Source organism: Phascolarctos cinereus, unplaced genomic scaffold, assembly GCF_003287225.1.
Source record: "Phascolarctos cinereus isolate Bilbo 61053 unplaced genomic scaffold, phaCin_HiC Scaffold_5;HRSCAF=322, whole genome shotgun sequence".
Classification (NCBI taxonomy): domain Eukaryota; kingdom Metazoa; phylum Chordata; class Mammalia; order Diprotodontia; family Phascolarctidae; genus Phascolarctos; species Phascolarctos cinereus.
The window spans coordinates 447668188-447681736 of record NW_027555958.1 but is presented as its reverse complement, the minus strand read 5'-3'; the positions used below and the strand labels follow the sequence as shown (position 1 = coordinate 447681736).

At 54.2% G+C, this 13549-nt stretch overlaps 1 protein-coding gene across 2 annotated transcripts in view; it reads left to right on the top strand.

Annotated features, from left to right (window-relative positions):
- Positions 1-12559, top strand: part of PIK3R3 (phosphoinositide-3-kinase regulatory subunit 3) — a 63526-nt gene extending 50967 nt beyond the window's left edge. For both annotated transcript variants that reach the window (XM_020987639.2, XM_078156612.1), the window contains exons 4-10: positions 1524-1704; positions 2371-2496; positions 7828-7970; positions 9943-10119; positions 10372-10446; positions 10664-10834; positions 12271-12559. In XM_020987639.2, the coding sequence (XP_020843298.1) occupies positions 1524-1704; positions 2371-2496; positions 7828-7970; positions 9943-10119; positions 10372-10446; positions 10664-10834; positions 12271-12469 (1072 nt within the window). In that variant the 3' untranslated portion in view covers positions 12470-12559. The remainder of the gene's footprint in view (positions 1-1523; positions 1705-2370; positions 2497-7827; positions 7971-9942; positions 10120-10371; positions 10447-10663; positions 10835-12270) is intronic.
- The last annotated feature ends 990 nt before the right edge of the window (positions 12560-13549 follow it).

The following is a 13549-nucleotide window of genomic DNA, read 5'->3' as shown; positions in this document are numbered from 1 at the left end:
TCCAACTGCCACGTTTAGCTGTGGCTGGACTCTGTCCTTTAAACTTAAATCTGACTCCTAAATAAAGTGATCTAACGCCAGTCAAATGTATGTGGAACTTTGAAAGCCGTAACTGGGGAAAGAATTGAATGACAGGAGAGTTGCCTGTGTATTAGTGGTTTAAACAGTCATTTCTGGGGACTCTTAGCACCTCTGTGACAAGATAAGGTGACAGTGAGCAGAATTCGTTACCCTGTTCTCCGGTCGTTGTGGGAGCTTAATGAACAAGGAGATCGGAGCCACGCTCCCCCCTCAATTGTCTGGCAGGGACCCCTTGGGTCACATTCTGAGGAGACACCATTGCTGAGTTGGTGTCTCTGGCGGCCTCTGGCACTGGAGGACCCCTCGGGGCCTTCTTGTCTAGTCCTCACCCTGCCCCAGGACTCTTTGAAAGCTGAAACAAGAGAGAGAACCTTATTCCAAACACAAACCTCTGATATTAATAGCAAATATGGCATAAAACAGGGAGAGGGATGAATGCTCACCCAGGAGCTTTGTTACTGACATCAGACTGTCCAGGGCAGAGACCAGAGGCTGAGGGATTCCCAGGGGATGCTCTGAGGTGACATCAAGCCTAGGGCCATTGCAGAATTCCTAGCTGAACTTCATGATCGCGCCAAAGAGTTTGGCTTGACCATCCACAAAGGAAAAACCAAGTGGATGATAAGTGTCCAGCCTGGTGTTCTCTTGCGTGGACCACCTCTAGAGCTCGTATATGAGTATATGCAAATTCTAGGACAGTGCACTGCCCTAGAATTAAAGTAGAAGAAGAGGCTGGGTGGATTGTTTTGGGGAAATGCCCAGAAGCTTGTCTCCGAAGGGCCCACCTTTTCACTATTGATTCTCCTCCTACCACATGCCAGGCCCTGGGGATGACAGAGACAAGAATGAAAACGTCCCTGCCTGGCTCCCCTTAGGCTCTGTTCCTGAGCCTCCAGGCTTTTCTGCCTCTGTGCCTGGGAGGGAGCACCATTGAAGGGAGGGCCCAGGTCATCCTCGGTCACCTCTCCCAGCTCTGTTCCTGACTCTCGGGACTTTTCCAGCTTCCAGCACCCTCCCCCCAGCTGCCTTGTCTGTCTCATCTTCCCCCATTGGAACAGAAGCCCCTGGAGGGCAGGGACAGTTTTTGGCTTATATTTGCATTTCTAGCACTTAGAACGGTGCCTGGCTTGTGGACTGACTGATGGAGAACAGGAAAAGCCACTGGTGCAGGGGCTGGGTGTCCTGTGGCACACTCATGGGAGAACAGGATCCTACAGGCTGGGAAGGCCTGGGTGGGTTGTGACCTGCACAGACCCACTGGATGAGTGGGGAAGCGGTGTGATGATCCCCATGTGAGCTGAGATCCACCCCGGATCGTTCAGACCTCCCTGGGGTGGAGTCAGAGGCTCGGCCCTCCTGCCCTCCCTGTTGTCCCCACCTGCGCGGCCCAGCTCTCTCCTTGTGTGGCCACTCACGCGAGTGGGCGTCCTTGTGTTTTACAGGAAGGGAGGTAACAACAAATTGATTAAGATTTACCATCGGGATGGCAAATACGGCTTCTCCGACCCGCTGACGTTCGGCTCCGTGGCGGAGCTGATCAATCACTACCGTCACGAGTCTCTGGCCCAGTACAACCCCAAGCTCGATGTGAAGCTGATGTACCCCATCTCCAGGTACCAGCAGGTGAGGCTGCGCGGGCAGCGCCCGGGCCACCACGAGCGCCCTCCTGTGCCCTGCGTGGCCACACCGAATGGCACCAAGGGTGAGGGGCAAACTCTCGGCAGCTCTGTTGAGCGGAGACTGAATTAAAGGGACAGGTTACATGGGAGTGTTAGGGAAATAATCCCAGAGATGACGACGTAGCATGAGGAGAACGGCATGTGAGAGCTGCAGAGCTCAGGCAAATTGTGTGCAAATGCAGAGAGGCTAGATGGGCGCAGACAGAGGGGGCACAGGATGGGCACGGGCAGAAAGGGTGCAGGGTGGGTGGGGGCAGAGCGGGCACAGGACAGGCACAGGCAGAGGGGGCGCAGGACAGGTGTGGACAGAAGGATGGATTGGGCATGGACAGAGGGGGTGCAGGGTGGGTGGGGACAGAGGGGGCACAGGATGGGCATAGGCAGAGGGAGTGCAGGATGGGCAGGGGCAGAGGGGGCATAGGACAGGCACAGGACAGGAGCAGGCAGAGGGAATGCAGGGTGGGCACGTGCAGAGGGGGTGCGGGGGGGGGGCACACGCTTTCCCATGGGGCCTGTTGGCCAATGGGCTCAGTTGATGACAAGAACTCATTAAGGCCAGGATTCAGGGCTGGGTATCCTGCTGTCAGCCTCACCTCCTTCCTCTGTGCAGGATCAGCTGGTGAAAGAAGACAACATCGATGCTGTGGGCACCAAGTTACAGGAATACCACTCCCAGTACCAAGAGAAGAGCAAAGAGTATGACCGGCTGTATGAGGAGTACACCAGGACCTCGCAGGTGGGTCACTGGCCCGTGAGGCGCCTGGCAGAGGCTCAGGGAAGCTTCATGGTGTGAGGACCTCTGTCCTCAGCATCCCAGATGATTTACTTGTTCAGGCTCTGCCTGGGTTGTCAGGCCTTTTTAAGCTCAGACCACACTCTGGGCGCCATCCTTTCAAAAAGGACGTTCAGAAGCCAGAGCAGGTCCCCAGGCAGGCAGCAGACCCGGGAAGAAGGGCCTGGAGTCCAGCTCATAGGAGGGTTGGTGGAGGCCTGGGAAAGAGACACCAGGTCATGTGGTCCCTGCCTTCCATTGGTGAGGGACCACAGCATGGCAGATGGGAAGACTGAGGGCGAGCTGTGACGGGCAGACGTGGCCCTGAGGCATACCTAGGCCCCAGGGGTGAGCTCCACAGAAGGGAAGCTGCTGCCTCTGAAGCCTGGTGGGGGAGGACCCTATTTAAGGTCTTTGAGCAGGCTGGACATCTACTTGTCAGAAGTGGAGGGTCCTGACTTGGAAGCTGGTAGAGACCCCAGAGGCAGGGAGTCCAGGCCCAGGGAGATAAGGACACCCTTTTCCTAGCTTGCATTGGACCAGATTCCTCTCATCTCCCTGAGAGCCTGAGGGGGATGAGCTCAGGACCTGGCTCATGGCGGGGGCTCAGGAAATAACCACAATATGGTCCGTCAGAGGCACAGCATTCATGGGAGACAGATGGCACAGAGCTTTTCTTCCCCATTTTACAGATGAGCAGACTGACTCCTGCCCTTATTAAGACCCTTAGGGCCAAGAGGTTGGGCCAAAACCTTCAGCTGCCAATAGCCGTGACCTTCTGCCTGCCTCTATATCCTCTAAATTAACTTTGGTGATTTGCATACAAGCTGCCAATGGGTACATTCTTATTTGGTCACAGATTGCTCTGTGGCAGAGAGGGTTAATGTTTCAGCTGGCCTTTCGGCCCTTCCCCCTCTTGCTTCCTGGCTCCTTTTCATTCTTCCCTGATTAGGGCCAACTTGGTTTTATTTGACCCGTGTTGAAGCTTGGTATGTGGAAGATGCTAGGAATTTTTATGACGCCCGGGACTGTTTGCAGGCATGGCTTTATACACTTCTGGGCGAGCACTGACCCAAGAAAATGCTTTCAGACACGTTCCCTTGGTGTATTTTCTTATTTAGATAATGACTGAGGCTCAGATAGAAGCCGTTGATATTCATTATACCACAGCCTGGCTCCTAAGTGGGAGCCTGTGCTGGGCTCACCAACGGGGGGACCCTCCAGCGGGCTGCATCTTAAATTTCTAGGAAAAAAGAGTTCTTTTTATAACCCTGCCCCCCAATCTCCCCTCCTGCCTCCCACATTGCTATAAGGGCCAAGTTCAGGAAATGAGTGGATCATTTATTCAGCCATCCTTCATTGGAGCCCAAGCTTTAGGCCAGCCTTCCTGACTGTCCCTTCCTTCCAGGGGAGTCTGGCAGCGGTGTCCAGGTGACATTCAGCAGCGATGAAGTGGTCCCATTAGGGCACTGAGCATTAGAGCCGATACTTGAGGCACCAGCAAAACAGACGTGGCTCCATTTGTCCAAGATTGTCCCTGGGAAGACACATTTAGGAGTGTAACTGATAGGAATTTAGCATGTCCATCCACACAGAAAAGACCAAGTGGATAAAAAGAGTCTGTTGCCCAGATTTCAACATCCTTCCAGATGGGCAGACAGCCTGTGGAGCTCATCTGAGACAGATAGTTCAAAGAAGCAGTGAGCCGGGCCCAGGCCTAGAAGGCAGAGGTAGCCTGGCTTCCCATAAGCTTTTCAGTACTAACGCTCGCTGGAATGCCTCTGCCTGCAGAACTCAGGAAGAGTCCATACCAGACAGCAAGTGCAGAGTGGGTGGGAGCCGGCTCCTTCATCAAGGGAATGGAAGCTCCAGTGTAGAAGGGTGTTGTCAGGAAGAGGGGCTGATCACATGGCAAGAGCAAGGGGTGCCCAGGGCAGCCGGAGTCATCTACCTGCCTGAGGGAGACGTGACAGAGTGCCCCCAGAGCTTCTTGAGAAAGGGAGGGGCTGTGAGGTAAATGCATTGGCGAGGGGGAGACTGGAGGCAGGAAAACCAGTCAGGAGGGGACTACAGTGGTCTGGGACAGAGGGCCTGCAGGCGGGGGCCAAGGTGGGTGTAGAGTATACAGGGCCACGTGAAGGAGGTAGATTAAACAAGAGATGGTCACTCACTGGCCATGGAGGGTGAGGAAGAGGACAACAGTCTGGGTGACTGGAAAGGTGGTGGTCCATCCCTCTCCACTGTGAATAGAGGAGGAAACGTGGGATGCCTTGGGGATCTCCAGGTGAAGATGACTGACAGGGGCTCAGGGAGCCACCTGCATGGAGGTGAGGGTCAAGCCTATGGCCGTTGATGAGGTCACCAAGAGAGAAAGAATAGAAAGAGAAGAGAGGGGCGTCCAGGGCATCCATGGGGTCTAATGATGTCCTATAAAGGAAAAGAAGGCTCCGTCCACCAGGGAGGGAAGAAGCAGGAGAGATCAATGTCATGAAAACCCAGTGAGGAGGGAGGGGTGTCCACAGCGTCCAAGACTTCAGAGAGTTCAGGAGGACGGGGGTTGAGAAAAAACCATTGCATCCATCGCTGAAGAGATGATCAGCTCTTTGGGATGAGCAGTTACGGACCAGTAGACCAGTGGAGGCCGGACTGCAAGGCTGAGAAGGGAGGGGGCGGGAGGAAGAGTAGACGAGGCCAGGCGCTGACTTGGAGGTAACTATAAGTTCAGGTCAAGGTTTCCGGGGGGGGTGACGTTGGCATGAGTCTGAAGGAGGTAAGGAAGGAGACAGCGGATGGGAGAGGGTGAAAGTTAGAGCAGGGAGACATCTTTGTTTGTAAGGGAAAGGGCCTCCTTTGAGGAGAGAGAGAGAGAGCCATCTCATCTCTGAGGCCAGTGCCAAGAAGGAGGTGATAGGGTTTGGTCCTGGGTAGGGCTGAAGCATAAAGGGAAGAGAGGGAGCTCATGACCGCAAGGCTCCATTTTTCCCCCAGTAGAGTCTGAGGTGAGGTCCTCTGCTGGGAGGAGGAGGGTGAGAGGACTCAGTTTCCTCATCTGTAAAATGGGAATAATAAGAGCACCTCCTAGAGCTGTTGTGAGGATCAAAGGAGGTGGCACGGTAAAGTAATTTGTAAACCTGTTGGCTTGGCTTTTAACTTCCTTTAATGCTGATTGGTATCAAGTGTGCAAATGTGGAGAAGGCCAACGTCGGGAGGGGAGAGAGACAAACAGAAAAGACAGTGAGGCCAGAGCCTGGGGGGCAGGAAGACCGGAGCTTGTGAGGAGGAGGGTGGCAGCATGGGCAGAGAAGGAATTTCAAGAGGATGGCCTGTGGAGATGGAACAGGGGAATTCCAGAGCACCACAGTGTGCCCAGCCCTGTGTGGGGCTGCCATGGAGGCGAAGGGCAGGTGACGGGAGGCAAGAAGTCATGTCTGAGGGGCTGTGAAGGCAGAGATGGGGATGGAGAGGAGCCTGGGAGCCCCTGAAGAACTGTCTTTTTTTTTTTAAATATAAATTTATTTATTTTTAGTTTTCAACATTCCCTTCCACAAGTTTTTGAGTTCCAAATTTTCACCCCATCTCCCCCCTCCCCCCCCCAAGATGTCATGCGTTCTGAATATCCCTTCCCCTACTCTGTCCTCTCTTCTATCTCTCTCCCCTTCTCTTATCCCCTTCCCCTTCTATTTTCCTGTAGGGCAGGATAGACTTCTGTACCCCATTTCCTATATTTATTTCCCAGTAGTATGTGAAAACATTTTTTTTAAACATATGTTTTTAAAACTTTAGGTTTCAAATTTTCTCTCTTCCTCCCTCCCCACCCACCCTCATTGAAAAGGCAAGCAACTCAATATAAGTTGTACATGTGCAGTTATGCAAAACACGTCCATAGTAGACATGTTGTGAAAAACTAACTCTATTTCCCTTAATCCTATCCTGCCCTCCCATTTATTCTATTCTTTCTTTTGACCCTGTCTCTCCTCAGAAGTATTTACTTCTAATTAACCCCTTTCCCAATCTGCCCTCCTCTCTATCATCCCCCTGCTCTTTGTCCCCTTTCCCCCTATTTTCCTGTAGGGTAAGACAGATTTCCATACCCAATTGAATGTGTATGTTATTCCCTCCTTAAGCCAAATCCTTTGAGAATAAGATTCACTCATTCCCTCTCACCTTCCCCTGTTTCCCCTTCCACTGTAAGAGACTTTTCTGTTTTTTTTTTGTGAGATAGTTTACCCCATTCTACCTCTCCCTTCCTTCTTCTCTGAGTATAATCCTCTCTCATCCCTTAATTTTTTTCTCCAGATATGACCCCTTAATCTTCAACTCACCCTGTGCCCTCTATCTATCTACATATACATACATATAATTTTTTTCCTCCAACTACCCTGATACTGACAAAGGTCTCATGAGTTATAAATATCATCTTTCCATGCAGGAATGTAAACAAGAACTGTCTTCTTAAATATGTGAGAAGGAAAGGCAGAGAGGAGCACAGGCAAGCAGGACAGCTGTGAAAGCTCGAGGTGGAATTTCTCATAGACTTCCAAAGAAAAGCAAACTGTCTGTAATGGAGATCTGCAGTTTCATTTGCACCCTCTTTTTCTGCTCTGCTCCATATTTGGAAGTGCCCATATTGAGTGTTTGTTAAGTTTGGAATAAAACACACACACACACATACACACACACACACACACACACACGGCTGGGCAGAGTAGCGCAGCCACCCATAGGCTCCAGGCCAAGCACCCTCCTTAATCCTGTGTTTAAGGCCTGCTTTTGATGGCCTTTTGGGGAACCTCCTATCTCCCTGTTCCCCATCCCCTTAATTACTACTCCATCCCTACCCTCAAAAACCACAAATAATCCCAACCAAGCAAAGAACAGGATAGGTTTGTGGGCCTAGTTCAGATTGTCCTTTAGGCAGTCAGGTAGATCTAGGTTTGAACCTAGCCTCAGATGCTTAATAGCTGTGGGACCTTTAGCCTCAGTTTTCTCTTCTGTATAATGGGGATAATAAGAGCATTTACCTCCCCGAATTGTGAAGATCAAAGGAGACATAAGTATAAGTAAAGCAATTTGTAAACCTTTAAGAGATACATAAATGCATTATCATTGTTGTCGCTGTTACCTGAGGTGATTTCTCTCCCCTGTGAGCTACAGAAACACTTTATCCTCCTTTGACTATGGCAGGCTCAGGCCTATTCATGTGGCTTTGGTGTGTGAGAAGCCCCTAGCACAGGCAGGCCGGACCCTGGTCTTACCCACCAGACATGTTCCATTTTCTTCCTTTTCTCCTTATAGGAAATTCAGATGAAGAGGACGGCGATCGAAGCTTTTAATGAAACAATTAAGATCTTTGAGGAGCAGTGCCAGACCCAGGAGCGCCAGAGCAAAGACTACATGGAGCGGTTTCGGAGGGAGGGGAATGAAAAGGAGATTGAGCGGTAAGTGGCCCGGTGCCACCTGCGGCTCCCCCCAGATGGAGGACAGGACATCCTTGCTGGGGGCATGGGGAGGGTCTGCCTGGAGGCTGCTTCCCTCAGGGAGGCTGCTTCTCTTTGGGAGGCTGCCCATCAGGCAGTGGTGTGGGCCAAAGAGATGGGAGGCCTTGCTCAGGGATGCCACAGGAGGGGTTTCTTGGAGGCAGCACACAGTCACGGAAGGCTTGGGGCCCTGGCCCTGGAGGTGACCCGGGAATGGAGAGGAGGATACTGACAGACCTTGGTGATTGACCAGTTGGAGGGTAGGATGGTGATGTCAGTGACCCAGGCAGGGAAGCCGATGAGGGGAGGATGCAGCTTGGCCGGGAGGGCTGGGGACGATGGCAGCAGGTCCTCTGGAGTCCAGTGAGCGGCCTAGACCATGGGCCAGAGCAGGCTGTCAGCTCCTTGAGAGCAGGGGCTGGTTGGTTTTCATTTCTGTACCTTCCAGCAGTTAGAAGGTTTGAATTAAGCTGGAGCCGGGCCTGGAGAGAGATGCAGAGAGGTCAGCCAGGAAGGGCCAGGAGTCTAGGCTGGGAAAGTCCCAGTGCAGGAGTGGGGTGCGACAGCTCCTGATGACCCCGGGAGCACAGGCCAGGAGCCATCTTCCCTAGGGGGTCTCTGAGCTATAGACAGCAGGCACAGACTACCATCAGAAATGTGTCAGGAAAGGAAGGAGACATGGGGAGGTGGAAGCCATGTGGAAAACAATCAGAATTAGGTGCGAGGCCCCTCCGCTCACTGCCAGAGGTCCATGTGCACCAGCATATTTGTGGCGACTGACACTCTGTGGTGGCAGAGACCTAGAAATAATGATGATGATGATGGACATTTCTAGGGCTCTGTCAGATACCATCTCCCTGGAGCTCCACAAGAAGCCCGGGAGGACAGTCCTGCAGGCATGATCCTCTCCATTTTACAGATAAGGAAACTGAGGCTCAGAGAGGGCCATGACCTATAGGTGACCCAGCTCAGTCATTGTCAGAGACCAGATTCAAACCTGCAGCTCACTTGAAACCACATCCAGTGTCCTATCCCCAGCGCACAGCTGCTGCCACGCCGTCGTGGGGCTGTGGCTTACTGGCTTCTGGTCCACAAGTGTAACATGGGCAGACTTGTCTGAACTGAGCCAGAGCAAAGGGAGCTCATGCCCTGATGGTGACAAGAATGTAAATTTTTGCTCCCAAAGGCCAGTCTCAGAAGTTGTAGTGAATCCCTCCTCCCTCTTCCCCACTCCCTCCTCCTGCATCCATACACACCATCAGTCACTGCCAGCTGTGCTGAAATTAGTGTTTCAGTCATAATGAAAGGCCCTGTGAAAAGGCAGCAATAAAACTGGGGGACGGGGGATAGAATGGCAGCTTGAGGGGTGTCAGGGGCACATGCAGACCTTTGTTAAGAAAAGGGAGGCAGGCAGGCAGCAGTGCCCACTGTTGGGCACTGTGCTAGATAGGCACCAGGGGCACAGAGGAGGCAAAGGAAACTGGGGCACGAGAGAAGGTGACAGCAGGGCAAGGGCAAAAGTGTGGGTCAGGGACCGTGTGGGTGCCTTTCTTTGTATCCTCAGTACCTACTACAGAGCCTGGCACACAGTAGGCACCTACTAAACGCTTGTTGGAATAGATTGGATCAGATGGGCTCGGCGCCATCCTGGATCCCTGGGGGCTCGAGGTGATGGGAATGGTGTGAGGACTCTCTGTCCGGAGTGAGCACCAAGGGGAGCTCCCAGGGCCCCTGCAGCCTTTCCAGTGGTCACCGCTAGGGCAGAAGCTCCAGGGGGTGTCCTCAGGCTGGCCACGGCCCGGCGGCCAGAGGACACAGCCCATATGCGTCCCCTCACTCAGCCCAAAGATCGTCAGAGCCTGGCCCCACTCGGTAGGCTCCCGCACCTCTCCTCCCCACTCCGCTGTCCATAACACACCTCCTGTTTTCCCAGGATAATGATGAATTATGAGAAATTGAAATCGCGTCTGGGCGAAATCCACGATAGCAAAATGCGCTTGGAGCAGGATTTGAAGAAGCAAGCTTTGGATAACCGGGAAACCGACAAAAAGATGAACAGCATTAAGCCCGACCTGATTCAGCTGCGCAAGATCCGCGACCAGTACCTGGTGTAAGTGGGCGGGCCCCCCCCCCAGTCCCCTGTCCTCTCCTCCTCCCGTTGGCCCTCCTGAGCTATGGGGAGAGTCCCTGGCCGCTGGGGCCCCTGGGGAACAGGGAAGGTCAGGAAAAGGCGGCCAGTTGGGCACACTCTTCAGCCCACGTGCTGACACCATCCTGTCCGGTCTGACCAGAGGCAGAGTGTGGGGCGGACAGCCATGGGCCGGGGGCCTGAACTGGACACTGTCTCTTCTCCCTTCTGCAGATGGCTTAGTCACAAAGGGGTGCGACAGAAACGACTCAATGACTGGCTGGGAATCAAAAACGACCACATTGATGAGTAAGTGCCTCTGGGGGCTCTCTGGAGGGGAGGACCATGGTCTAGCGCTTGGGCAGGGTGCCCCAGCTGGGAAGGGAGCTTGTGCCCAGGCTGCACTGTGGCTACAGAGGCTGGGCAGAGCCCCCTCAGCAGGGCCGCCTGCGCAGGGCTTCCCCTCTGGGCCGGAGGGGGTGCCCTGCCTGCCTGATGGGGTCACATTTCCACATCTGCTTCATAGGGCCTATTTTATGAATGAGGAAGATGAAAATCTGCCACATTATGATGAGAAAACCTGGTTTGTTGGGGATCTCAATCGACTCCAAGCAGAAGACCTGCTCCACGGGAAGCCGGACGGAGCCTTTTTAATTCGTGAGAGTAGCAAGAAAGGATGCTACGCCTGCTCCGTGGTGTGAGTCTGAGCCAGCTGCTGGCAGGGTCTGAAGGCCCTGCAGAGGGCCCCAAGCCCAGAGACTGGGGCAAGGGGGTTTTAGGGTCTCTGTTCCAGGTGCTCCCCTCCAAGGGCCTGGCCTTCCCCACGTTGGCCAGCGGGCAGGCAGTGCAGAGGCACGGTCAGGAAGTCAGGAGCCTTTGATTCTTGTATGGCTGAGCTTTGGCTCCACATTCTAGATGTGGGAGACACCAGAGCAGAGATCATGGGTCCTTACAGACCATTCACATCACCCTAGTCCTCATTTTGCAAATAAGGAAACTGAGGCTCAGAGAGGGAAGTTCAGACTAGTCAGTGTAGACAGACGCATTCCCGCTTCATGAGGAAAATCCCAGGGCTCGATCCAGTGAGCAGGTCCTTCTGGCCATGTTCGAGCAGCTGGTCCAGGTGCCACAAGCTGGTCCATCGTGGCTGCCTGCTGAGGAGCCTTCTGTCCTCCCCACAGAGGCAGAGGCCTGGGGCTCCCTCCCAGATTCGGGATTGGGAGGAGCCAGGAAGAAGCAGCTTCCACCCCCAGCTCAGCTCCAGGGGCAGGGCTTACATCATATTCACTTGCCACACTTGCCGGTCTCTGGAAAGGGTGGAAGGGATGATGTCAAGGAGGAGTCAGGGAAGCCTTCAGAGGCCCAACCTCCTCTGGCCACCCCTCGCCCAAGGTCAGCTCACTTTGGTGGCTGTCTAGGAAGTTCAGGCCAGAGGTGTCCTTTGCCCAGGCGCTGGGGCCCTGAGCCAAGGCCAGTGCAGGGGGGACAGGTGGTCCGAGCCGTCCTCACCAGAGCCTCCATCCTGCTGCGGGCTCCTGGGGCGACAGCAGACAGGAGCACCAGAGCTTCCTTACCTTCTCTTAAATCTGGCCGTGGGTGGCCCTGGCCCTCTGTGGCTGCTGGCTCCAGGGGCCACTCACTTCCACCACTTCCCACATCCTCTCTCCTGCTACAGTCTGTTTGCCAGTGGGCCTCAGAGTCAAGTGGGTTAAAACTCCTTAGTGGGCATGATCAGTGTGGTGAAACAGTCTGCCTTTTAGCAGTGTGGTGCAGTGAACCGAGCAGCTGGCCAGCAGTCAGACAACCCAGCTGCCAGGCCTCTGCTTCCTGGTCACAGTTTTAGTTAAGGGCCTTGGGAGCCTCAGTTTCCTCATCCATAAAATGGAGCTTCTAAAATAGAGCCTCCCTTGCTTTCAGGGGTTCCATTGCCCTACCATTGGCCTTTGGAGGGGGCTCTTTAGCCAGGAGCTTCTTGGGGAGGGGGGGCCCCCCGCTCCCCTCACTGCCCCTCACCGCTGCCTCTCTGAGCCCTTTGGAGGGGGCTCTTTAGCCGGGAGCTCCTTGGGGAGGGGGGAGCCCCTGTTCCTCTCACCACCGTCCCTTACGGCTGTCCTTCTCCTGTCTGGCTCGCAGGGCGGACGGGGATGTCAAGCACTGTGTGATCTACAGCACAGCCCGCGGCTATGGCTTTGCCGAGCCCTACAACCTGTATGGCAGCCTCAAGGAGCTGGTCCTGCACTACCAGCACACATCCCTGGTCCAGCACAACGACTCGCTCAACGTCCGGCTGGCCCACCCAGTCTATGCACAGCTGCCCTCCCACTGCAGATAGACGCGGGCCAGGAGCACGGCCGGGCCGCAGCCCAGGAAGCCAGGGGCTTTTCTACGGTTTTTATCAGCAGGACAACTACGACAGCGGGCGACGATGAGGAGGGCAACAAGGGCATTCTTTCTACTTAGACTGCTTGTTTTGCACAAGAAGTGATTCTGTGAATGTGAAGCAGAGGGGCCTGGGGCCGGCCGGCCGGGGGTCAGGGCCACCTCCTGCCAGGACGCGGACACCCACCTGCCTGTGTGCTCCAAGCTCCGGGTGGGCAGGCTGGCTGGCTGTCCTTCTTGCTGACATCAACGAGCGCTTTCCCTAAGGGGAATAAACTGAGCTCGAACTGGAGGCAGGTAGACCCCAGCGGATGGAGAACTAGGGTTTTGTGGGTGTGTGCACGTGTCCGTGTCTCCTGGGCTTTTTACTTTCAGCAGGGCACCTTCGTAGAGCCGTGTTCAGTTTGGGGTGGGCTGGGGGCTGACCAGCACAAAGCCTCTGCCCAGATGGGAGGGAGGGTTCCGTCTTCTCCTTCCACCTCAGAGCCTGGGGGGAGGCAGAGTTGATACTGCCGCTGAGGGTGGAGGCTCTTGACCAGACACATTGTCAGACAAACCACTGCTGCTGCTGCTGCTGCCAGCAGAAGGAATCGGGAGAGTGAGTTGACCAAAGGAAAATGGGGAACCTTTCGTTCCTTTTTCAAATGTCAGAAACCTTACGAAGGAGTCCTCTAAGCACAGTGGCTTTCTTTTGTACCGAGGGCAAAGCAAGCCCCAGCAACAGCAGCAGCACACACAGGCACTCCCTCCAAGAAACTTCCTCACTAGGGCAGAACGGAGCCCAATCCCAAGGCCCTAAGGACCCCAGCCTGGGCAAGTGTTCCTTTCCACACCAAAACTTGAAAGAAAAAAAAGGAAATGGGAAAGTAGATGTGGGTATTTGAGATCCCTGGTGTTTGGCACCAAGCTTCTGGACCTGCTGAGGGACCAGAGAGCTTTGGGCTTCCCCAGGGACCCCCAAGCTCCTCCTGGGGCCTTGGCATGTAAAGAATTGCCCATCTGAAATCCCTGTAATTCATATGTATGAAGACAG